Source organism: Phaethon aethereus, assembly GCF_964289735.1.
Source record: "Phaethon aethereus genome assembly, chromosome: 12".
Lineage (NCBI taxonomy): Eukaryota > Metazoa > Chordata > Aves > Phaethontiformes > Phaethontidae > Phaethon > Phaethon aethereus.
In genome coordinates this window covers 945,820-969,465 of record NC_138588.1, presented here as the reverse complement: position 1 = coordinate 969,465, position 23,646 = coordinate 945,820, and the positions used below count along the sequence as shown (strand labels likewise).

General features: G+C 40.3%; 2 protein-coding genes across 2 annotated transcripts in view; one reads left to right on the top strand and one right to left on the bottom strand.

Moving 5' to 3' along the window:
- Nucleotides 1-1,035: 1,035 nt before the first annotated feature.
- CIAO2A (cytosolic iron-sulfur assembly component 2A) lies at nucleotides 1,036-10,060 on the bottom strand (the record flags this gene model as incomplete). The annotated part of the gene is made up of 5 exons (XM_082005092.1): nucleotides 1,036-1,301; nucleotides 2,377-2,422; nucleotides 4,188-4,237; nucleotides 5,971-6,135; nucleotides 9,934-10,060. The coding sequence occupies 5 exons, from the start codon at nucleotides 10,058-10,060 to the stop codon at nucleotides 1,204-1,206; spliced, it is 486 nt and encodes a 161-aa protein (XP_081861218.1). The 3' UTR covers nucleotides 1,036-1,203.
- A 950-nt stretch (nucleotides 10,061-11,010) lies between these two features.
- Nucleotides 11,011-23,646, top strand: part of SPG11 (SPG11 vesicle trafficking associated, spatacsin) — a gene marked incomplete at both ends in the record, with an annotated part of 35,090 nt that continues 22,454 nt past the window's right edge. The window contains 16 exons of the mRNA XM_082004899.1: nucleotides 11,011-11,222; nucleotides 12,255-12,442; nucleotides 13,225-13,452; nucleotides 14,241-14,439; nucleotides 15,006-15,143; nucleotides 15,873-16,336; nucleotides 16,583-16,728; nucleotides 17,792-17,924; nucleotides 18,279-18,434; nucleotides 19,705-19,883; nucleotides 20,054-20,230; nucleotides 20,712-20,783; nucleotides 21,214-21,341; nucleotides 22,027-22,217; nucleotides 22,684-22,891; nucleotides 23,400-23,603. Coding sequence (XP_081861025.1) covers nucleotides 11,011-11,222; nucleotides 12,255-12,442; nucleotides 13,225-13,452; nucleotides 14,241-14,439; nucleotides 15,006-15,143; nucleotides 15,873-16,336; nucleotides 16,583-16,728; nucleotides 17,792-17,924; nucleotides 18,279-18,434; nucleotides 19,705-19,883; nucleotides 20,054-20,230; nucleotides 20,712-20,783; nucleotides 21,214-21,341; nucleotides 22,027-22,217; nucleotides 22,684-22,891; nucleotides 23,400-23,603 — 3,023 coding nt within the window. The remainder of the gene's footprint in view (nucleotides 11,223-12,254; nucleotides 12,443-13,224; nucleotides 13,453-14,240; nucleotides 14,440-15,005; nucleotides 15,144-15,872; nucleotides 16,337-16,582; nucleotides 16,729-17,791; nucleotides 17,925-18,278; nucleotides 18,435-19,704; nucleotides 19,884-20,053; nucleotides 20,231-20,711; nucleotides 20,784-21,213; nucleotides 21,342-22,026; nucleotides 22,218-22,683; nucleotides 22,892-23,399; nucleotides 23,604-23,646) is intronic.

Here is a 23,646-nt window from a genome sequence, read left to right as displayed (position 1 = left end):
TAACCAAATACAAGCCCACTAGAGTAGTCACTGTTTCACAAAGGAATGGCTCCCTGCACCTCTCATGAACCACTGCAGAGGATAGCTATGGCTATCCGCGCACTGACTGACCAGCAAAGACTCCCCGGGACACCCGAAGAGTTCGTCAGCACCACGGGGCACGAGATGGGCGGCAGCAGCCTCTCCCCCTGCACGTACACTTACACTGAGGCCCTCCTGCGGCTGCATGGCAGATGCTGAACCCCACTTCCACCGGGAGAAGGACAGCCGAGCGAGAAATATCTGCCTAATTCTTCAGGGAAAGGTAAATCCATGGTCAAATCCACAGCTGCAATGGAAACTAATCCCAGGGACCTTCTCCAGTGGGAAAACACGCGACAGCTGGCAACACTACGGGCGCCCCAGATGAGATTAGCGAGGGAGCGGCAAAAAGGAACAGGACAGCAGGAACCACAGGGATGAAGGGCTGTGGGGTTCCCTCACCTTCCACGCTGCAGGACAGTCATAAGAAAAAGCAGGATCAAACTGGCAAGATCTTGCCCACAGGAAAAAACTTTATCTGCAGGAGAATTATAGAGCAAAGTCTGCAGAATCAGAAACATGTACTTACAAATAAAAACCCCCAAATATTTAGCAGGAATAGCATCCCAGCAAAAATCTACCTTGTTCCAGTCCAGTCCAGTCCCTTGGTTCCCAATTCTTTTTCTGAATTCATTTCAACTTTAATGTGTTTACAAACAATGAAGAAGTTGAATGAAATGTTTTCTTCTCTAACGGAAATCTAAACCTAAGCTTAAAGGAAAAAAAAAAATTCTGAACTTAGCAGCTTTTCAGTACAAGAATCTGTTTTATTTTTACAGTGCAGTGATTGAAACAATGTAGAAATTTAACTTGCAAAACAGAATTTATATCACAACGTCTATCAGAAGGCAATACATATGCATTGTTTTGATTTTAATCATAAAATATTTCTCTGGACACCAGAAATTACAAACTCTGAACACTATACACTTCACTTTATTTTAGAGACTAATTCATCATAATTTAAATCTATCTTATAAACAATTGCTTTTAAAAAACATGTGGAAGATAAAAAGAACTCAAGTGTTAAACTCAAGGCCTTGATTATTATTATTTTATTTTTTTTTAAACAAAGATATTTTAAGAAATGTATCAAAATGGTAACTCTGGATATTATAGCTACTAGTCAGGCTCTGTAACGCACTGCTCCACAATTTCACGCAAGTTTGGATTCTCCATCGCAGCTGCCACTCTCTCTTTGTCATTGATTTGCTTGTTGACTGCAAAACATCACATGAAAAGTAAAGTCAGAAGCAGTTTTCAGTCGTACTTTACACGTACTGCATCAGTAACGCGACAAGTGCTAGATATCACACTGCAGTGCAGATTTTCCAAACCTGGTGAATGGCCAGCTCAAAGACTGAGAAAATGCTGCTTTACAGTAACAGTACATTGTGTCAACTTTCTTTTCAATTTTATTTTTAGGTGGAAGATATTATTTGCATAATATCTAAAATTGAAATTTGTACAGTAGCTGATAAAGCACTGTACAGGCAGACATTTAAGTTGCGTGGCCTGGAATAAGAAGGTTGTGCCAGACACAACGGAAAGACAAGAAGACAAGAAGAACGTGAGGGTACTCGAGTGCTCAGAGGATTAAATAGGAAATTGAAAACAAAGCACATGAAAGCTCAGTCACAAAAGAACAACCATCAGAAACCAAACATTTTTGTTACTCTTCCATCTTAGGAAAATAATGTAAGATGTACTAATGACATGTCTTGAAATAAAGTGTGAAACCTGTGATAAATTAGTAGTCCAAGTTCTTCAGGTTCAATTTCTAATCATTTAGTCACAAGAACAGATTTTCCCCATACAAAAATATCTAATACTTAGAACAAAAAAGCCTGGGACATTGCCTCAACAAAGGCTTTAACAGCTGTTCAAGCCAGTGATTTGCTATAGCTTTGAAAGAATTTTGATGTCCTGCAAGTTTTACTTTAAACACTGACTGAGAAACATATATTTTTGTTATGATGATGATAAGATAGCAAGATCAACCAGTCAGGAAGTTCTTCATGTTAATTATTCAGCAGCCCAGTAGCAACTTCTGTTATAAAAGGAACTTAACATCTCCAAGAACTGTGGGGGTTTTTCTGTTTAAAAAACCAAACCAACAACAAGAATGTGTTCGCAGTACCAACAGAGCTTTTGAAACAGCCTCAACTACGTGTTTCATTTTAAAGCTTTAACAGTGTATTCAATTCTGAAAAGGATTGTAAGGTAGGGAAAGGACTTCTCAAAAGAACACAAACACACAGTCTAAAGCTGCCCTCATTCATAAGCTCTACTTACTGTCTTCTTCAGTGGAATGTGTACCTTCAGATATGTAGATTTCCAGCTAGAGGAGAGATCACTAATGTTAGATTCAATCAATAGTTGAATATATTCATTACTGGAAGAAAAAACATTGTAAAATACACATACAATGCAGGTAATTCATACTTTTCAAAGTGTTCACAGACAACAAAAAGGGATCAGTAAGAGACGATCTTAGACTTCACTGTAACATAATCACAAGACAATCTCCTCCCCCATTTCAGAGAGGCCACAGTAATCTTTCTTCAAAATTGTGGAGGCATTCACTCATTAATATCAACCTCTCTTGTGAAAAAGTAATTGCAGTTAGACTACTGGAAACAGTGGAGAATTGGCACTACTTTCTCAACAAGTTCTCTGCAGGCCACAATTCAGGAGCAATTTGTTTAAAAGCCACCAGAACTGCAAGTGTCACCTTCACAAGCTAAGCACTCTTGAAAAAACATCATTAGGAAGAGATTCCTAGTAAGATATTCCTAACAAGTTTTGCTCAATGATGAGAATCACAGATAATTCTATTTGAAAATGGTAGCATAACACAGTATCTACTTCCTGCATGGCAACAGACATAAGACTAGAATTTAAACAGCACCTAAATCACCTTCATGCATTTAACAGGCCTGAGGAAAACAAAAACAACAAAAACCCTCATAAAACTGATGTACCAAAGGAGAACCAAGTAAACAAATCCTATGCCTTTTATCTTATCTCACTGAAGCTAAACCTATCTGTTACCATGTGTCCAGCATAACAAGTCACTGTCTACCTAATTTTCTAGAAATGCAAGTCTCACTTTACACTGTTGAGCTGAAAAGATGAAGCTAGCAACTATAAAAACAAAACAACAAAAAATCAACACCAGAAAATCCTCAGCTAATTAATTTATACTTTAACTTATTTCAGACAAGTTTCTAAAGGTCTATAAAAGACTATGTTTGTCATTAAAGGTCTACTCTTAGCTCCTGCTAAGACCCAAACACCTTTCTTAAAGGATACATTAACCCCCAGTTTCCTATGTAGTTTCTTACACTCCAGCAGCACAGCCAGGCCTGGCCCCTTGTTAGACAGTATATGGACCCGGGTCAGGCCCGTGTGCCATCTATACAACAGTTCCTAAGACACAGGTCATAAAGATTCCCTTAACGCAGGTCCAGTTTTGAATTCTGCAGTTCTCCTAAACTCTAATGAACCTGTTCTAAAGTTTTTACTTCCTAGATGATGCGTACATAAAGTATTGGAACGTCCCTTGATCGGTTTCTGACAAGAGTAGTTCTCTTGCTTTCAGGGCTGCTTGCTCACAAAGGGTTGGCCCACAGGAGACAACTCTCAGATATTCCAAATGGTACAGCAGAGTCGGTCACTATTGATATTTTATATTTATGATGCTTAGATATATTGAAATATTGCAGGCAGCCAAATTAATTTTCTGCAAGGCAAGAGTATGATTCTTTGTAACATCGTATTTGAAAACATCCTCTCTTCCACTAAGCAAGAACCGGAATGTGACATCTGGTGAGGAAACCCCTTGAAATACAGTGTATTTCAGAAGCGCAGCAATAAATGGTCTTTTGTAAAGGGAAGGAAGAACCACAGTTACTCACAGATCCCTTCAGGTGCTACACTGTACTGCAACATTCACTCCCTCCACAGGCAAATGACAAGTTTTAAAAAGACCCCGTCCTTAATCACAGCTTGCAAGTTACTTGATCCTGAAGCATACGCTCTTCTAAAGAGAACTTGGCATACATTCATGTAGTTTAAAACAAGTTCTAGAACAGGTACTTTACCTTATGTCTAAAAGGCAAACATCTCTGAAGTTTTATTCTTAAACAAAGGCCTGTTTAAACAAAACAGATAAGAGATTTTCTTGTAAAATTCAAGGTTTGATATGCATTTTCAGAGAATCCATATTTAACAATCAAAACGTACCAGTATAATTGACAATATTCTCCTTTTGTATTCTGAGCAGCACAAGCCACAGAGGAGACTAAATAATTTGTAGTTTCACCCTTTGGACATAGCTTCCCCGTTAAGCTCATACCTTCCTTACAGGCTTAGGTCTCTGGTCTCTAAACATCACCTAGACACACTAAATACAGACAAATTCCTCCACTTCCAGCTTTCTTCTGTATTTTGGTAGAGGTTCCTGGCTGTCACTATGGCTGCATCTGTACTGAGACAATTGCTTGTTTTGTTTTCTAACATTTGTTAATGCTAGAAACCAACATAAATTGCTTGAAGAACACAAGCCTGCAATGACTTGGGGGAATTCAAGCTTGTAACTTCACTATTTAATCTTCTAATGTACAGACTGAGCAGAGGAACATTTGGGAGCAAGATCCAAGTTTTGGGGAACCCCAACCACAAGACCTGCCTTTGCTATGAGCTACGCATGGACAAAGCCATACCACAGCCCCAGTTTGTCCTCAGGCTGAGCCAGTGGTAAGAGCAACAGAAAATACTCCCCAAAAGAACTACTAGCTTAGGGTACTCTGTACAGATAAGGAAGTTTGGGGAAAAAAACCCAAAACTATTTACTCCCTACATTCTTACATATACTACTCAACTATTTAAAAAGGTTACCATAAACCTTTCCTGTAACAGCATGAGGAACTGTGCTTCAGAGGTCACACAACACTAGTAACGACTGCACAATCAAGCAGACAAAGACCTGCCTGACATTTAAGTGCCGAGAACATGACTAACAGGAAGTTTAAGATTTGACATGTACGTCATTGATCCTCAGGTCTGAGCCTTAACCCACTGACCTTCCTAACTGGGTCAAACTATAAATAAAATATTACTGTTTGGCATGCTAATGCTTTGCTGTCTATACTTTCTACATAAAGCTGCAAAGGTTTATTGGGGCATAAATACATGTACTTCTTCATTAAATTAAATTAAAGACTTATTTTCCCTTGAACCTTTAAAACAGACCGAGAAATCTTATTATTGATATATAATGGTACAAGTTGCTAACCTTGGTACATTTAAACAAATCATTTCAGAGATCTCAGATGTGATTTTTCAGATGTAATCTCACTACAAATAATAAGGAGGGTGAAAAAAGCGAAATAAGCCAGTGCAGATTCTTATTCAACTTAATTGCTTTCAAACTCTCTACAGTTCAGAACTTTTTTTGGTATTCTTATATTCCATGAGGGGGTTTTTGTACATGTGTGGGAATGGAGAACAGCCCATAAAGCAAGGGAAAGATAAGGGAGACAATCATAAAGTTTTAACATTTTTTTAAATTTAAGAGCTGACCCATTTTCAATTTAACATTACTAAAATAATTTGGAGAATATAAAGAAGGAATTCTGTACCACTTCCCAGTAGATTTTTGAGAGCTGCTCTTTGAAGAGTTTCCCTAACTTGATAAAAACAGATGGATATCCCCACATTTCTTCTGTTTTGTGTTTGTTTGCATTGCTAGTAGGGTTCTCAAGATGAAATTCCTGGTCAAACTGCTGGCAAAGCAATACTGAGTTTTAACTAAGACTGTTATTGAAACAACCTAAAATTAACTTTATGGTCATTGTTACAGATTTAATGAAATAGAAATCTTACCAATGAGAGTAGCCAAAGAGCAATGAGGTACTGTTGGTGTAAACCTGATGATAACCAGATATTCATCTTCACCTATCTCTTGCACTTCAACACAGCTTTCCGTTACCACTTCCAGTTCTTCTAAAGTATTAGGTTTCTCTGGGTCGCGGATAGTGCGGATTATATCTAAAGTAGAAGACAAGTGACCAACAATTAAGTAGCTTTCCTGAATTTAATAAAAGGTACTTTTATTAGAAACCAACTTCCCAGCATCGTTTATTTTGCTCCTTTTCAGAAAAGACAGAGCTGTAAATATCAGTGATACATTATCTCACGAGTTGCTTCAGAACTGGGTAAATTGAGGCATTTGTTGTTCACTGTGCACATATTTTTCACATTCCAGTTCTCAACTTGCTATTATTTTTACAATTCCATTATAATAAATAGAAATAAAACCATGCCTATTAGAGGATATGTATTATCTTTGGAACTACAGGTCATATAATATTAGCCTATCCAAAAGATATACATAGATGTAGTATTTCATATAGGTTTGCTTGCCTTTCAGGTTTTTCAAAATCTAACTTATTAACAAGACAAGCCACGTTTCCGTCTCATCTCCTGAAAGGACGTTGCAGCGAGGTGCGTGTCAGTCTCTTCTCCCACTCAACAAGCAATAGGACAAGAGGAAACAGCCTCAAGTTGCACCAGGGGATGTTTAGATTGGATATTAGGAGAAATTTCTTTACTGAAAGGGTTGTCAAGCACTGGAACAGGCTGCCCAGGGAAGTGGCTGAGTCACCATCCCTGGAGGTATTTTAAAGACGTGTAGACATGTGTCGAGGGACATGGTTTAGTGGTGGGCTTGGCAGTGCTGGGTTAACGGTTGGACTCGATGATCTTAAAGGTCTTTTCCAACCTGAACAATTCTATGATTCTATAACTCTTCTCTCCGCTGCCCAGCCTGGCCCTCACAGATAAGATTTTGAAGCCATCTTAGGGAAAGCAAATACAACAATAATCCACTAACCCATATTTATCTGTATCAATGGTCACTTCCTCAGTGTGTAAAATGTGGGGATTAACTAGGTTTAATATACCTGTACAGAAAATAATAAGCAGCATTGCCTTTTATAGAAGCAATTTGTTCTGGATTAGCTCAATGAGGTTTCATCACACAACGAAACAGAATTACATTTATTGTTGCTTTTCCATAGAGCAAAAGGTTTTAAAGTAATATTCACAAGCTACAATATTTGACTATAGGACACCGAAAAATAATGCACAGGAGAGTATATGAATTCAGTAAATGTCCTAAGAGCCTTAAAAAAACTAAGTCTCTGCATTTCAATGTGTATGCTAGTAATGTAGCATAGAAGGAAAGGCAATGAGACCTCTCGCCTATTCACATCTGTGCCACGTACACAGCATAACTTGAAGAAACACTAATTTTGACACTGAAGACCAAACCTAGGAAGCTCCCAGCTGCCACTTCTCACTCGCTTCTGCCTTGTATGCAGTTGCTTGCCCCTTAGAAATGCAAGTATAAGCATTTCTGATATAAATAATGTGACTAAAGGGATACAGGTTAAGATCCATTTAAAAAAAAACAGGTGGAAAAAAAAAAGAATGGGTAGTGATTTTATTTTTAGTGTAGCCCTATCAAATAGCTCTACTACAATAGCTAACTGTATTGCTAAAGCAAACGTGACACGAGCCTTCACTATGGCAAATTACTTCAGTCTATCTTCAGGTACAGACAGACCCACCCAGCTCGTGAGAGCTGCAAAGCTGCTTTCGGAGCGTTCATCAGCAGGTATCACAGGCGTAGTACAACACTGCACTAATATTGCTATTTGACTTCCAGGCAGGAAGGAAGAAGGCAGCTAGCAGGCAGGAATGGTAGTTCATGTCTGTCTGGTCACCATCCGTGCACGCATACCCTAAAGTCTCTGACCTGTGAGCAAGGAAAATACTTATATTTGTACAGTTGTATAAGCTTTCACTCCTGGTACTCACCTCACCTTCTCAGAGCCTCTCACCCTGAGCGAGGGCTACTCAAATTGCTCTCAAGACCTAGGGTAATCCTTTCAGCAGGGCTGGGAAACACTTGCTGTCCAAAGTAAGTTGTCATCACCCATACCATGAAACAAAACTTGGGATGACTAAGAGAACTGAGCCCCATTGCCTAATTTCCAGGGAAGCAGACAATTGCTTGAATCATTCTGAAGCCCCCAGCCTCTGTTTCTCTGTCTACATCATAAGGATGTGATGCTGCTGAATTAAACACCTAGAAGACACAGTAGATGCCACAAGGCTATTTGTCCTGTGTTCCCAAAGAACTGGTAATGGTCCCCTCAGTTACATTAGGGGTTATGATGGTAACAAGCAAATAAACTGTCTAGCTTTATTAGCATATTTACGAGCAAACAGATTAATAGTCTCATTTGTCAGACCAATGAAAAGTATTCTCAGCTTTTTTCCATTGTTCTGGCTCTAATATCACTTTTTGCTTAAATTCTTAGCCAACTACTGAAGTTTAGCCAAACAAACCATCTCAATGAAAACGGAAAGACTACTTAAAGAAAATGGCTTTGATGCTGCAACATCTAGCCGTATTTCATTTTAAGCAGGGGAATTCTCAATGAAATGACTTTTGACATTTTATCTCTAAGAGTAGAATAGGTCAGTTGGAAGGGACCTACAGCGATCATCTAGTCCAACTGAAATTACTTCATATATACATACAACAGAAGTACCTTCACAGGCACATTTCCTTGTAATTTCTGATACATTTCTTCCCCTATTTTTAAATTTTATCATCTTTCTTGAGAAAAGGCCCACTTAAAAAAGAAATCAATTACTTTACTAAGCAGTAAGGGGAACACTAAAGTTGATTTAGTTCAGCAGTACTTCATGGACATCTCTGGTCTTTTAAACCTAAATTTTACATCGACAGATGCTTTAGTTCTGCAAAGATCACACACAAGCATAACCCTTTGGACAAACTGAAATCAAGAGGACTACTTATATGCTTAAGAGTCATAACCTAAATCATTACTTAGAACAACTGATGTTTTAAGTATCTATAGTTAAACATCACTCAAGTTTCAAAATTGAATTTGACACTGTTTCACCTTTTATTCTTTTTAGATAAAATGTTTTTTCTGCGTACAGTGCTGCATAGAATCCTCGCACTACTTCTAATTGCCTACAAAATAACTGTGCCTTGAAGCTTGACTGTGTTTTTGGAATCCTCTAAGATCCTACATCCAGCATTTCTAGAGATGAAATCTCTCCATATTTTATAAAAAGCTCAGTCATTCAGTAACAGAAATCTCCATTTCGCTGGACTAACTGGCTGACCTTTCTGGAATTACTTGCCTTTCCAGGTGTGTCCAGCTCCTCTTCCCTCTAAGGTGATGAAACACTAAGGTAGCCGTCCCCAGCGCAGGGGCTCAGCAAGCCCCGCAGCAGCGCAGCCCCTTCCCACACGCTCAGGGGCTGGGAAGCAGCCGCGTCACCCACCAGCCAGGCGGTGCATTCAGACAGTTCCCTCAGCGCTCTCCTTGCTCGGGATCCTAACGAAGGGTGACCATGGCACACGCTCCACCCCAAGGTCGCAGCATCCACCCCATCTCCAGACACAGGTGTGGTGGGCGAAAGCTAGCAGGCCCCTAGGACAGGCCCTGACCCCTCCCTTAACACCTCCTGGACTCTCCAGCAGCCCAAGGGTAACCCCTCCCGGCCCCACATCCCTGGCAGCGTTTCCAATTCTCGAGTAAGCCAAATACACTTCCTTCCTGCCCCACGGCCGCCAGGGCCCCTCGCAACCTCCGCCCCACGGCCCCTGACCGACTTTCGCCCCACGCTCCCTCACAACCCCGCCCCACAGCCCCTCCACGACTCTCGCCCCACGGCCCCTCAACCCCAGGCCTCCCCGAGGGACGACCCTTGAACCCCCAACAGCCCCATGACAGTCACCGTAAACCTCGAGCGCCTTGTCCTGCTCCATGGCCTGGCTCCGGGGGGCATGGCAGCCCCTACGCAGCCCGGAGTACCACAGCACCCTGCTCAGCGTGTGCGACAGCAGCCCCAGCACCAGCGACATCCTCCCACTCCGCCATGGGAGAGCGCGAACCGGACCCTCGCGGCCACCGTCCGCCGCCGCCAGCAGGAAGTTCCTCGCGGCGCGGAGCCAAGCAACAAGGCCTCGGGGCGGGGTCGAGGTTGTCGAGGCCTCGCCCAGAGGCGGGGTCAGACTGGTGATGTTCTGTGGGCGGGGCCATGCTGTGGCTGCTCAGCCGAGGGGCTGGGCGGGGGCGTGGTTGGCGGGATTTTGCTGCTGTGCGTCCGTGGCTGTTCCTGGGGCGGGGGGTGTGTCACTGCGCTGCCCGCGGTTGCTGAGCCCCGTAGGTGGCCCGCGAGGGCTCAGCAGCCCCGGGCAGCGCTGTCGACTGTGCTTGGCTTCTCTACAGCTGCCATGGCGCCGGCAGGCCCGTCGGCACACGCACAAACACTCCCGGCCTGCTGGGCTTTGCCCCAAGGAACCCCACGCTTTCCATATAATAGCAGCAACTAGGCTTCTAAGGGAGAACGTGGGAGGGAGCCTCATGATCTACTTTGCAAGCTAAAGCTGCACGATTTGACAGGGGGAGGACCGGGTTGGATAATGGGAATTAGGGGAAGGTTTGCTGTAGGTTTTGAGCTTCTTCCGACGGCTCAGCTGTGTGCTGAACCGTGTCCCCGGGTGCTGTGATGGACATAACGGTCCCCAGAGGCTGTCGCCTACCTTGGTCTCGCCGCCTGCAGGGAGCGACGGTGGCGGCAGGCTGGTCCCCGCTCGCCGCAGCCGGCGCCCAGGGAGACTACAGCTCCCAGCTCGCATTGCCGCCCCGCCCGCCGGCACTGGACCGCGGTGCCTGCTGGGAGTTGTAGTCACACCGTGGCACTGGTGAGTGCTGTCAGCTGACCGGAAGAAAAGGGTCTTCCATCCAAGATGGCGGCTGGCTGGGGTGTGGGCAGCCATTAGGCCGGGGGTGACGGCCCTCCCTGAGGAGGATGGAGGGGGTGAAGCGGGAGTTGTGTGTACTGCTGGCGTCCCTTTCGTGGGAGGTGCAGAGCTCCCTGCGGGACGTAGCCTGGGTCCGGCTGAGCAGGGGCCAGGACGCTCTGGGCAGCCTCCTGGCCCCTGGTGGGATATACCTGGAGTTCCTGGTGCCGGGCGGAGGCGGCCGGGCCCGGGGCAGCATTCTCCCGGGAGCCTGGGCTGAGTAAGTGGCAGGGGGCGAGCAGGGGAAGGGGAGGTTGGGAGGGGTCCTCGGCGTCGCTCTGCTGTGGTGAGAGGCGCGGGGCGGACCCCAGGGGCTGAGGGCGCTCCCCGAAAGGGAGCAGTCCTGCACAGGCGAGGGCAAGCCCTGAAAGCTGCAGGAGACTGAGGGGGACTTTCAAACCCTGCCTTGAAATGGGATGCCTTCCATTTAAAATCCCATTGCTGAAGGGGACATTTGTTTGTATCTAGTTGTTTATGTAGTTGTGAGTGTATTCATTACAGCAGGGAAAAAAAAAAAAGAAGAAAAATCTCCTGCTATGGTCGAGTTTGCTGGCTTAAAATTTCCTAGTGCCCTGGCAGCTTGACTTCCTTGTCTGCTGGTCAGGGGCAAGCTCTTGTGCATGACATTCAGCGATCACGTGAGATGTTAGTCTGCTTAGTAGCTTTTAGTGCTGAGTCAAAACCACAGTCACATTGCATTTCTGGACATCAGCAGTGCCTGGCAACACCAACCCTTACAGTGTTGTAGCCTCCTGTTTCCCTCTGCACCATCCTGAGTGGCCTAGCCATTTCCTTTCTGCCTGCTCCCCTCTCCACAGGAGAGCAGGTGCGGAGACAGACACCTGAAGAGATTCTCGGCTCAAGTAACAGGGAGGCAAAAGATGGAAATGGGCAAAATGCTCTGCTTCTTACTAGCTGATGTTCCTCCTCCTAAAAAAAGTCCTGAAGCAGAGCATCATTCACATGGCATGTGTCGTGGCTCACTAAAGGAAAGAAACACAAAAGGACAAAATTCTCCCTGTGTTCTTGAATGGAAGAGAAGTATGGATTCCTCAAGTGCTGTCTTGCATTGCAGTCTCTGCTAGGGATGAAATATATTCTAGTATTGGGAGGGGAGGGGGCGGCAGCAGAATCTTTACTGCAAAAGATTAAAGTTGTACTGTCTATCATTAGCCCACTTCCAGAACTGCTCACTGTATGAAATGTGGAAAGAGAGTAAGATCAATAAACATACTGAATATTGTATCTTCAGCTTCATGTGGGAGAATACGGAAGATGATGATGATCTACAAGCAGACAAGACAAAAATATTGGCTCTTAGTAAAAGTCAAGAACTGTTTGTCTATGAATTCACTATAAAAGATGGAAAATACAACCCGATTTCCCTGCACAGTTGTAATGAAGATACACTTAAAAAGCTCCTTGAAGTGAAAAACATTAGTGAGTAAATTTCAATGTGTATTCTGTATTTGAAATTATTACAGGTCGAATTCTGCTTCATCTGATGAAACAAATAGATGCAGAAGGATTGAACACTAGAGAAGTGTCAAATACTTTCACACTGATTTAAAGTCATCAGTAGCAGTATTAATTAACTTGAAAAACAATAGTGACATTTCTGTATTCAAAAGTGACGTTAGAGGGAATTAAACTGTTGTAGGGTAAGGTGTTTGGATAATAGGAAGTTAAAAATAAACTAATAAAACACAGTCATGCAACCCTGTGGTCTCAAACTTTCCCTTTAGGATTGGAACTGATGAGAAGAAAATGTAGAGATAGGGCTCCTCAATATTTCTGCAAAGACTAATTACGTGTTTATGTTCTATGATTAGCAAATATAGCGTACAGTTAGAATGCACAGTCTTTCCAGGATCTAGTCCTTTAATGTTTTATGTGTTCTTAAACTCTCTGTCAAGTATTTTTATTTCCAAAGATTGTAGCTTTTATTTTCAGTGCTGACTGAAATATTATTTTGTGATGATTTTTTGTGTTCTTCGTAGTATTATCCACTTTAAAAGCCTGCACTGTTTCTACGAAACTGTTCTGTCAGTGCTCCTGACACAGAAAATGAGATTTAAAACAGAACAAACCCCGCCACCCCATCCCAGCCTTTATTAAGATGGTACCAGAGGCGTTGAATTTGAGCTGTAATTTTCTCAAGCTGTCTTTACAAATCAAATGTACCAGATTGCTATAATCCTAAAATATCTTTAAATTTACAGGTCTGTCTTCAATATTCTCTTTGAGGATACTGTCTTTTAGAAACAACAAATGCATACTTCTGCTCAATAAGTTTATGATTGTGCATCTTACCTTTCCTGGAAGAGACTCACCCGTAGAGACATGTGACTGCTTTACCCTTGATTTGCCTCCACAAGTTCTGGAGAGAATAACAGATGCACACTTCTGCAGGGGGATCCTGTTTCTGTTAGATAGTTCTGGTTGGATTTGTATCCTTTGCAATAGAGACTAGCTCTCAATGTAAATGGTCTGGAAGAACAAAGTCGTTTTTCTGTCAGCGTTAAGCACAAGTTTCTTGAAAGACATTCAAGCATCTGTTGTGAAGGTACTTTCCATAAAGGGGTTGTGTAGCAAAGTGGTAGTTACTGTAGTAAAAAATGCCATAGTCATGTATCAAATGTATTTTCTCGACATGGCACTGGAAATCTGTTTCACACTGGAGTAATGGTTTTCAGCGTTCTTGTTAAATGCATCTGTGTGAAACAGGCTTACATCTACTCTCACTAGCCTTTTTTAAGTAGGTCCTTCAGAAATGACAGATATGCAGGGAATCAGCTTGGAAACCACATAGCTGTCTTCTGTGTTCTAAAGAACAGGAGCTCAAACCTGTCAGGCCGTTTCACCAGGTGCTCAACTTTAACCTATTCTTTGTCAATTTTTTCTGACGCGGCTGTAAAAAAATGCAATAAAGTCAGGTTTTTTTTCCTTTTTCCTCCTAATCATGTAACTGTCAATATATATTGGTCCCAGTTCACTTCTAAGTACGTTAACTCTTTTGAGATGGCACAAGTTTCGTGTTCATACAGCACCTAGCACAAATCATTTCTGATCCTAGCTGAGCTTAGAATGCTCTTGCAAAACAAGCAATTATAAATGTTTTATTGTGCAGAGATTGGCTTAGATCACAAAGTTAGCAGATATTCACCGTCTTCACCTTCTATATAATTTGTTTGTTGGACAATCTGAGGCTTGGTGTTTTCTTTGACACTGTTTAAAGATATATTTGACTCCTTTGATGGTGCAAATCTAGCAAACGTGAACATAGCACTCTGCCAGGGAGACATGCCGGATGAGGACAGGAGTCCAGCCATCACATCGCCACTCACTGCAGTGAAAGTGTCGCATGATCTCAGTGTTGCTGTGATCATCAGTTCTTCCAACTATGCCATCTCTGTGGATCTAAACATGTACTTCAGGTACGTTTGAAGTAGAATTCTGAAATTAAAGTTTTAAGTACAACTAACGTTAAAAAGTGCCTAATCTTGGTCCTATAATAGTTGAGATGCTGTCAGCTTTTTATTTTGAGTTCTGGCTCTGTGGTAGAGTGGAAATTTCCTATTTTTTTTAAGATTGCCCACTAATACTTGCTCCAATTTATGCTCTTCACTTTAAGAAATAGAAGAACTTTGTGGGACTCTGTATTTTTTCTAGGAAGATTAGGGTATGTGCTGTCAATTAGTGCCAGTGGTGGTTGGTAGCACCTTTTAGAAATACCGTAGGGTATGGGATTGTTAAACTATTCTGATACAGCTTTACTGATTTTGCTTGATAGACTAGGACTAGGTTGTAATTTAGAGATGTTGTTCATCTCAAAGGAAATAGCATCAGTTTGTGATGGCTTGCGTCAATACATTTTTGTGAATGCTATTAATCTGAGAGAAGACTGCTTCTCCGATGGCACCTGGAGGAGTTGAACATGAAGGAAAAAAATATCTTAAATCATCTATGAGGGAGGTTAAATTAAATATTTATTTATTTACAGAGAGTTCCCTGGGCATTTGCTTTGTAAGAGAGATTCTGAAGATCTTCCGATGAAGCCTCCTGAAGGAGTTGATGAGGATGACCTTGCTAGTTCTGACTACAGCATGGAGCTTTTGTCGTTGCCTTTCCGCACAGACAGGTACATAATGAAAATACTTTCTAAAACAAGCTGGGTTTTGCCTCCTTTAGATCATTGATTGATAAACTACTGGGTTTGTTTTTTTTTTTTTTTTACATGGTACTTGTGGCAAGTAAAATCAGCTTATTCTGCTTTAAATCTTTTGAATGTTAGGATGATGTTAGGAAATGGGCAGAAACAACTTTACATGTGTCCATTGAACAGCTTCCAAATAGTAATTACTGTTTAGGGTGTTACCTTTAGTTTGAACCACTCTTGGCAGATTTTTGTATTCCAAGTACTTTACAGTTTGTTGCATGTTTAGTTTTGTGTTCATGTAAAACATTTTAACTGTGTTGTGACCCTTCATAGCAGAGATATTAATACTAATAAAATATATTAATTATAACTTGATGTAATAATAATAAATACTCAATTCTGGAATTAATTTAATTCTACTATTTCTTTTTAATCGATGGGGGTATTTTCTGTGAGGAAACTAATTTTCTACTAAAAATGCTCAGCTTCATGGATGCTGTCAGCTAATGCACCTGGGATCCCTCAACTTGGCTGCAAACAGTATTTAGATAGAAATAAATAGGACATGTTAACGTTAAAATGCAAGATGCTGGGTGGAATCTGTAAGCTTAAAATGCATTTTATTTAACTGAGTAAACTTTAAAAATTGATTTATCTGCATTGTTCTTGGCATAATACCTGGTATTATAGTAACTTCTTTCTTCACCCTAGGTCCTGGAAGGCACACTTATCCTCTCTATGTGATACAGTAAGGAGAAGACGACCAGGTTCTCCAGATTTGGTGAATGACTTGAATTTGCCTTGGTATCAGTTTTTTACCCATCTTGAAGACCATGATCCTGAAATCTATGAAAATTCTGAGAAGATGGTGGCTTTTGTTCCACGGACTGTTACATGGGCCCCTTCCAAACCATTACAAAGCGATGGTACAAACCTCAGCAATGCAAGACAGCGGTGGAAACAAATCCCCATAGAAGCACCACAAGAAGTGGTGAAACTGGAGTGTAAACTGGTAACTGGAGTTAAAGCGGTGTTTGTAGTATTAACAAATGACAAAGGATTGACCCTTGCTCTCTGGGATTTTGAGTCGCAAGATGTGACCTATTACCACTTTGGCAAAAATAGTGTTTATGTGGATTGCAGTGAAGAGGTGCCATTATGTCTACTTCTGACAGGTGAGGGGTTTGATATATAATTGTTCAGATGTAGACTTCTGATAAAAGCTTTTTGTTGTTGTTGTAGTAGTGCTGCTCTTCCCTGTCTGCCTGGCTGCTGTTGGCTAATTTCCAATGCATTCTTGCTGAGGCGAAATCCAAATGGAGCCGCTGCAGCTTTGCACCATTATTTTGGAAGAGAGGCAGTAGATAAGTGTAGCAACTTGCTTATATTTTTTTTAATTATGGTTCAATTCTTTTATTTAGAGAATGATCTCTCCTTAATTCTGTTTGGCTTAACTCAAGACGAGTTTTTGAATAGATTGATGATTTATGGCAGCGCTGGAGTCGTAGATTCTGTTTGTCATCTCAATGGATGGGAACGATGTTCAATTCCGATACATGCGCTAGAGGTAAAGAAATCCGTTTCATGTCTTACAGATAACAAAAATACTTCTCTAAAGTAATGAATGCAGTTTAGCAATGTTAGTGGTGGTTTTAGACACAATTAAGAGTATGCCTCAGTAACCTCGGGCAAAAAGTAGTGATTTAGTTATTAAATAAACAAAAAAGCCAAGTAACCCAAAAGAAGAAATACAGCAACAAAGCCAACACACATTTAAAAAAAAAGGAATTTTTAAACTAAGCAGTGCTCAAAACTACTTCTTAAATGGACCCAAAAACATTTTTGCCAATTTCTGGAGCAGCTTTTGTCCTCTTGCAAAGTGTCAAATATTAAAATAAATCCTTGGAATTAGATTTTTTGTTTTATCATAGCACTCTTGTAAAGCCAAGAGGAGAAATTAAAGCTACCAGATGTAGCTTGGCATCCCTTAACAATAGGTGATAAAATATTTTTAATGTACCAGACCACAAAACAAGTTTCCTTGTGTCTCTGCAGTCTTCCAGTGCTCTAGTTCTTTTAGAGACAGAGATCCTTGTTTAAAAAAAAATATTGTTCCAGAAGTCTGGGACTCTGCAACAGTCTGTTCACACCATCATTCAGTACACTGTCAGTCTGTGTTTTCAGTTGTGTTTGGAGGGAGGGAGCTTAGATGAAGACATTTGGTAGGGTTCTTTTGGATTTAGTTGAAGGACGCGATGGAAAGTGAATTGTTGGGGGGTGCAGGAGGCATGTCACAGCAATTTTCAGTTGCTGTAAGCTTATTCAAAGTCCTGATCCTCACAGTACTTATTTTATATTCCACGTCAAACTCTGATAAATTGTTGAATTAACATTTTGTCTCTCAAGATACAGGGGCAGGGTTTCTGCAAAGCCTATTAAAGGAGCATGGCAGGTACTGAACAGGTCACCTTGTTATTTCAGGCTACAGGTGTTGCACACATAGTTCAAATTTCTTCATTTTTTCTGTGTGTGTACTTTGTCACTGAGTATGAAGTAAAAATACTAGCAATAAGCAGACAATATATATTTTTAGAATACATATATAATTGTTCTACTGCACGTTTGTCTAGGCAGGTTTGGAAAATCGTCAACTAGACACAGTAGACTTATTTTTAAAAAGCAAACAAAGTCTTTTCAATCTGTCTGCACCCTGCTCTGGACCTGAACAGTCTACTGATAGTGCATCCCAGTCTTACCTGAAAAGTAAGTAAAAAAACTTTCAGCTACACAGAGGTTTAAATTGAATTGCCTTTTCATTTATGGCTATGGGTTTGCAAAAGCAGATTGAATTGTCTGTGCTCTTGTATGATGTTATGTTGCAACTTCTCTACTTCTGGGAAATGGTGCATAATGTGTGGGGGTTTTTGTGTGTTTTGATAGTGGCATAGGTTATTACAAGCATTTTGATGTGAAGGCAAAGCATGTTGTATCTATTGTTTGACACATTTTAGAGGATTTTTTAGCATACCTTTATGACTTTAAATTTAAATTTTAAATTTATGTGATCAGTCATATGGTAGAATGCAGATGTTTTAACTTTTAATGTAAATGTTGCAGATTTGGAAGAGCTGAGGCCAGCTTTAAACTTGCTTTGCTCAGCAATCAGAGAAAATGATATGGAGCCTCAGAGTAAACACTTCTCTGAGCAGCTGCTAAACCTCACGTTGACTTTCCTTAGCAAGCAACTTGATGACATTTTTGTGCACACAGAGGGTAAGATAACTCATCTTGAATCATATGTAGTAATGTAATGTGTCATTGTTTAGGTGAGTAAGAACAATTAATTTTTTTAACTAAAAGCCTAGATTTGCTTAGAATTAATACAAAAATGTTCTAGAGTTAAGTGAATGACAGATGTTATTTATTTAAGGGGAAACATAAGAAATTAATCTGAATCCAGTATCTCTGTTAGCCCAAACAACTCTCAGACAGGATACTGTGAACAGGATCGTTTTAAGATGCGTAAGAATGGCAGAAGAGGACTTCAGGCTGTTGCTGGGTACTTGATGGTAGTGCAGTTAAATGGCTTAGCCCTCAGCTGCTCATTCTTTTCTCAGTGCTGCCACTTGAAATATTCTGGCACAAATACTTCCGTGGCTGTGAAATGGAATAGACTAGTTTAAGAAACTGATACAGCTGAAAAATAGCCTACCAGGTTATTTTTTATCTGGAGCACTTCCCAGTCTGATGTACTGTGTGGCAACGGAGTCACGCATCCCACTGTAACCCAAAGGGTGGCGCAGAAACAAGAAGCAGTGTCTGGTGGGGGTTGCAGCCTGGATGTGGCAGTGCGTGACTGCTTGCGCTGGCACTGTTGCTGAGGTGTTGCTTTTTGAAATACAGCCTAAAAGGTAAAAGAGTAGAGTAACAGCTGATGTACTAGCGAAGTATTAAAATTACAGAATTCCAGAGGGCAGTTTTGGTTTACTAGAGAAAGCTATGGAGAATGGGGTGACGGATCCCAACATACAACGTGCTGCACTGCTGCCTGGGTCTGAATTGCTGTCTCTGTGGTGCTTTTTAGTCTGTGGACCGACAGGCTATACATGTTAAAGCGGAACCGATTTCTTCTGATAGTAAACGATGCAGACCATTAACTGTTAATAATTTTTTTTCTGTATGATTTTTAGTAGTCTTTTTTCTTACTGCATGAATGTTAATGTTTAAATGACCCTGCATTTTAAATGGGACTTATCTGACTAACAATTGGTTGGTTTAATTAAAAATGTCAGTTCTCGTTTACTTGTCCCTGAAGGGGAGAACACGTCAGTGAGGACAGGGGGACCTCTTTGGAGCACTGGTAGGATTGACTGCATCCTGACCCACTGGTAGTGGTGGACAGTATCAGTACCTGTACAGGTCAAACTGCAGTACAGAGCTGATGTGCTCTTTCCTCTGAGGTGATGCATTCAACATTGCTAAGTGTTGGAAAATGCCGTATTGTTCATTTCTGTTTAACTGGTATCTTGGATGCTCTTAACAGAACCTGATGAATTCCTGCAGAAGGGTGCAGATATTTTAACTGATTACATTATTAAACTTAGAAAATTTCTGAGAAAATATCCTCGACCACAAATAAATACAGTAGACACAAGAAGTGATCTCGATGAAGACCTACCTACATTAGAAGAAAGCTGCATGTGGGAAAAACTGACACCAGAGGTAAAAAAAGAGTAATCCATTTTTTACTATTTTAATTAAATAGTTTAAGGAAATTATTAATATGGAAATGTCTTTAAACTATTGGGGGAAAAAACAATATAGGGATTCTGAAGATAGTAACACTGAAGATTACTGAGATCAGTTTGTTCCATTTTTTTTTCCCCTTTTAGGAAGTCATTGCTGAGGCCATCTTAAGCAACAAAATGCCAGAGGCCCAGACCTTCTTCCGAATGCATCAGCATCCTGCTCAAAGTCTTCAAGAATTTATTCAGACAGGTTTGAATCTGGTCTATGACTGTCTTCTGAAGGACAATACCAGAGAGGCCTCAGAACTTTTAAGAAATATGGTGAGAGGTGTTCAGTAAGCATGCTGATAGTTCTTACCACTTCTTTATGCCTAACGAAATAAATGAATGCTAAGAATATGGGGAGCATTTAGCTGTCTTATGGATGTATTGATTCTACCACATACATGCATTACAGTGAAAATTAACTTGTTTTAAAGAACTGCTTTGATCACTAATGCCTTCATAATGCTGAGGGAGCCTATTTATGAATGTGTATTGACTGATGTCATGATCAGCAAAGCATAAAAATGATTCTGGCAAGTCAGGTATTAAAGGGTACACATTTTGTATCCAGACATGCTGGAGACATCACGCAGATCACTGGGTTATTATGACATCTCTAGTAACTGGGGAAGCAAATATCACAAGCATGCTTGTAAAAGGTTGTGTGCTTTGAAAAGAAAGCAGGTGCATTTATTCTGTCAGTGTACAGCTACATTTGTACAGTTTGCATACAATGAGTATCTTCTTTTTTTCTTAGGGCTTTGATGTGAAGGAGGAATTGCATAAGATATGTTTCTACACAGTTGATAAACATGTACGAGATTTGTTGGTAGGTGTAGAAAAGGATTTTTTTGTCTAGCTGATGTTCTCAGGTTTGAAGTCTGGTGTGTATTTATGCTTAGAAAAAGCATTGTATTGAACACACTTTCAGAATGGGAACGAACAGGTTTTGTCCTTGCATCCTTGCCATGTTAGTTGCTGAAACATGTCATTGGCATGCCTGTGTTCTTTTGTATTTGCAGTTGAAGTAAAAATTGGTTAAAATATAATTTCTTTGTTCTGGCTGTGATCTAGTTCTCACCTGCTTGCACACACTATGAAGTCCTGGCCCTCTTGTAGTTTAAGTGTTATTTACCTCAATGCTTCCATCATTTTTTCCTACGATTCGTTAAGTCTTTATGCTTGCACGATCATTTACAACTTTTAATATAAGTAGATAAAAATTGTACTTGGAGGTAATACTTTAATTTGAATTAAAGGTGAAAGTTTTACAAGAAGAAAATTATTTTTCTGAAAAAGAGAAGAAAATGATAGACTTTGTGCATCAGGTTGAAAGCTGTTACTCAGAATCCTTCCAAGAAAATAAAGAGATTCAATCTCTTTTCAGGTAATGTGGGTTATCAGTTTTAATTATTAATTAATAACATTAATAGGATTTAAAATATGCTGGCTTCTACATTTCGTATGATTTACTGCACTAACAAATACATTTTTCTGTAATTTTATTAATTTCACACTGGTCATCATCTGCAGAAATAAGGGTGGGAACTGATTACTTTTCTCATTAATGTAACAATTGCTGTCATGTTCTTTTCAGACTAAGTCATGACATACTATTGTCAGTGTAGCAGAGGTCTTCTGTTCATGTCATCACCATAAATGCAATATTTTATTGAAAATAAAAGTAAAAACACAAATTATAGTATCAGAATTATTAATAAAATGAAACATGTTCAGATGGGATGTTTACTCTGTTTTTGACATACGATATCCATAATATAGCAAACTAAAGTAACCTAGAAAAATAATTTTACAGTTAAATAATTGTTAAAATGTTATGGTACTTATCGTTTGCTATGTCAGTTCTGGAAAAAAGAGGTAATTCTTAGCCCATTGCTCTCATATGCACTTTCAGACTTTTAGCTGAAGTAAGTCCCTATACCACTTCCAGAACTCTCTTCAAAACGGAATAGCAAAATTTGTTGACCCTTGCATCATCTTCTATTTGTTAGATTGTGGATTGTTTTTTAAAAGAGTACTAGAAAGTGTCCTAATGCAGTACTTCATTGCAGTTTCAAGAACTGGAGAAAGGAACAAGACTTTTCCAGACATACAGCTGTTCTAGACTCATTGTTGAATTGCGATAGACATCGGGCTCACCACAGAAGAGTCAGAGTGATGCTTAACTGGGCTCAGTGGTGGGATGAGCTTATTCAGGAAATGATTCTTCTCCCCAGAAAACCACGCCAAGGCAAGTATCCTGGTACTAAGGACTTAAAAGAAATTGCGAATTAAAAATCCATCTTTGATGTACTGTATTGCAATTGTGTAGGAATGGCATTGATATAACTAAAGTTGTGTGCTGCCACAGTAGGTCACTTATTTTTTGTCAGTGAAAATGGGTAAGCCATGTGTTTTTATCCTGTTGCGTTCTGGCAGGGATCTGTGTTTTTCCTGTAGAGAAAAATTTGGAACTAGCCGAAAGGAACTTGTCTAATGCATGGCCACTTGTTGTAAATGTCATACTCTACTACATTTTGTAAAGTTTCTTACACTGTAGTATTACATTTAGCTTTTCCACCATAAAGCTCTAACATGCTGTAACAGTATACTTAATCTCAGCATATTTGCAACCGGTCATTAAAAATATGTACATGTATAAAGAAATGTCAGTGTTTCCTTAAGTAGTGTGTGTGCTGGTTTCATCAGTTTGCCTTTTTGAAACACAGAGCTCAAGACATGTAATCCTGAAGTTCTTTGGATGCACTTGACAGCCCAGCATGATTGGCTTAGTATTTGTTCATGGATTGAAGAATCTGAGCCCAACCAGACTTTGTGTGGACAAGCTAACTGGCCCCCTCTTACTCCAGACATTATTGACCGGAACATGTTATGTAGTAGCTATATGAGAAATGATATATTAAACAAGCTGGCTAGGTATGTGTGCTTAATGCATTATACTAACTTTCTATCCTATGTGAAGCCAAAATCAGATATAGCAGTACATGTTAATAAAATCTTTGATATATATTAATTTTTATATTGTGTTTAGTGCCCTTTTTTGAAACAACATAAATCCATAATTTATTTTTAGTCTTGTACTTGCACTTTCTGTTATCTGAAAACAGTAAGAAACATGAGAGCAATAGGAATCCTCTACAAGCCCTTCAGTCTTTCATAGTGATTATATTCCTGATGCCCGTTTTAATGCAAGGGAGAAAATTCTAAGCACATGGCATTTCACTCCTCACGCCTCATTCTCAGCAGTGAACTGTAGGAACTATGATACTGTTTGAGTGCTCTCAGACGTTATTTTGGCATGTTGTGTTTGCCTCAGTAGTGAAGTAATCGCCTAGAAGTCTGCTTTATAATTTTGAACTGAAAACACCTTTCAGAACCTGTTAAAGAGATAACTGTCTAATCAGTGTGTTCTCTTTTCTGATAGAAATGGAATTTTTGTCCGTTCCGAGTTGGAAGATTTTGAACTTCTACTCCAAAGACTGTCTTACCTTGGGGGAGTACTGCAAAATCCTCACCCTGTTCCAAAATACAATGCTGCAAGTGGTTTGGACTTCCATGCTCGTTTTGTCCTTCACTGTTTAGAACATAATTTGCAGTATCTGTTATACACTTACTTAGACTATTACAGGTATGAATGCTTTTCATCCCTCAAATCTCATGCAGATTTAAAT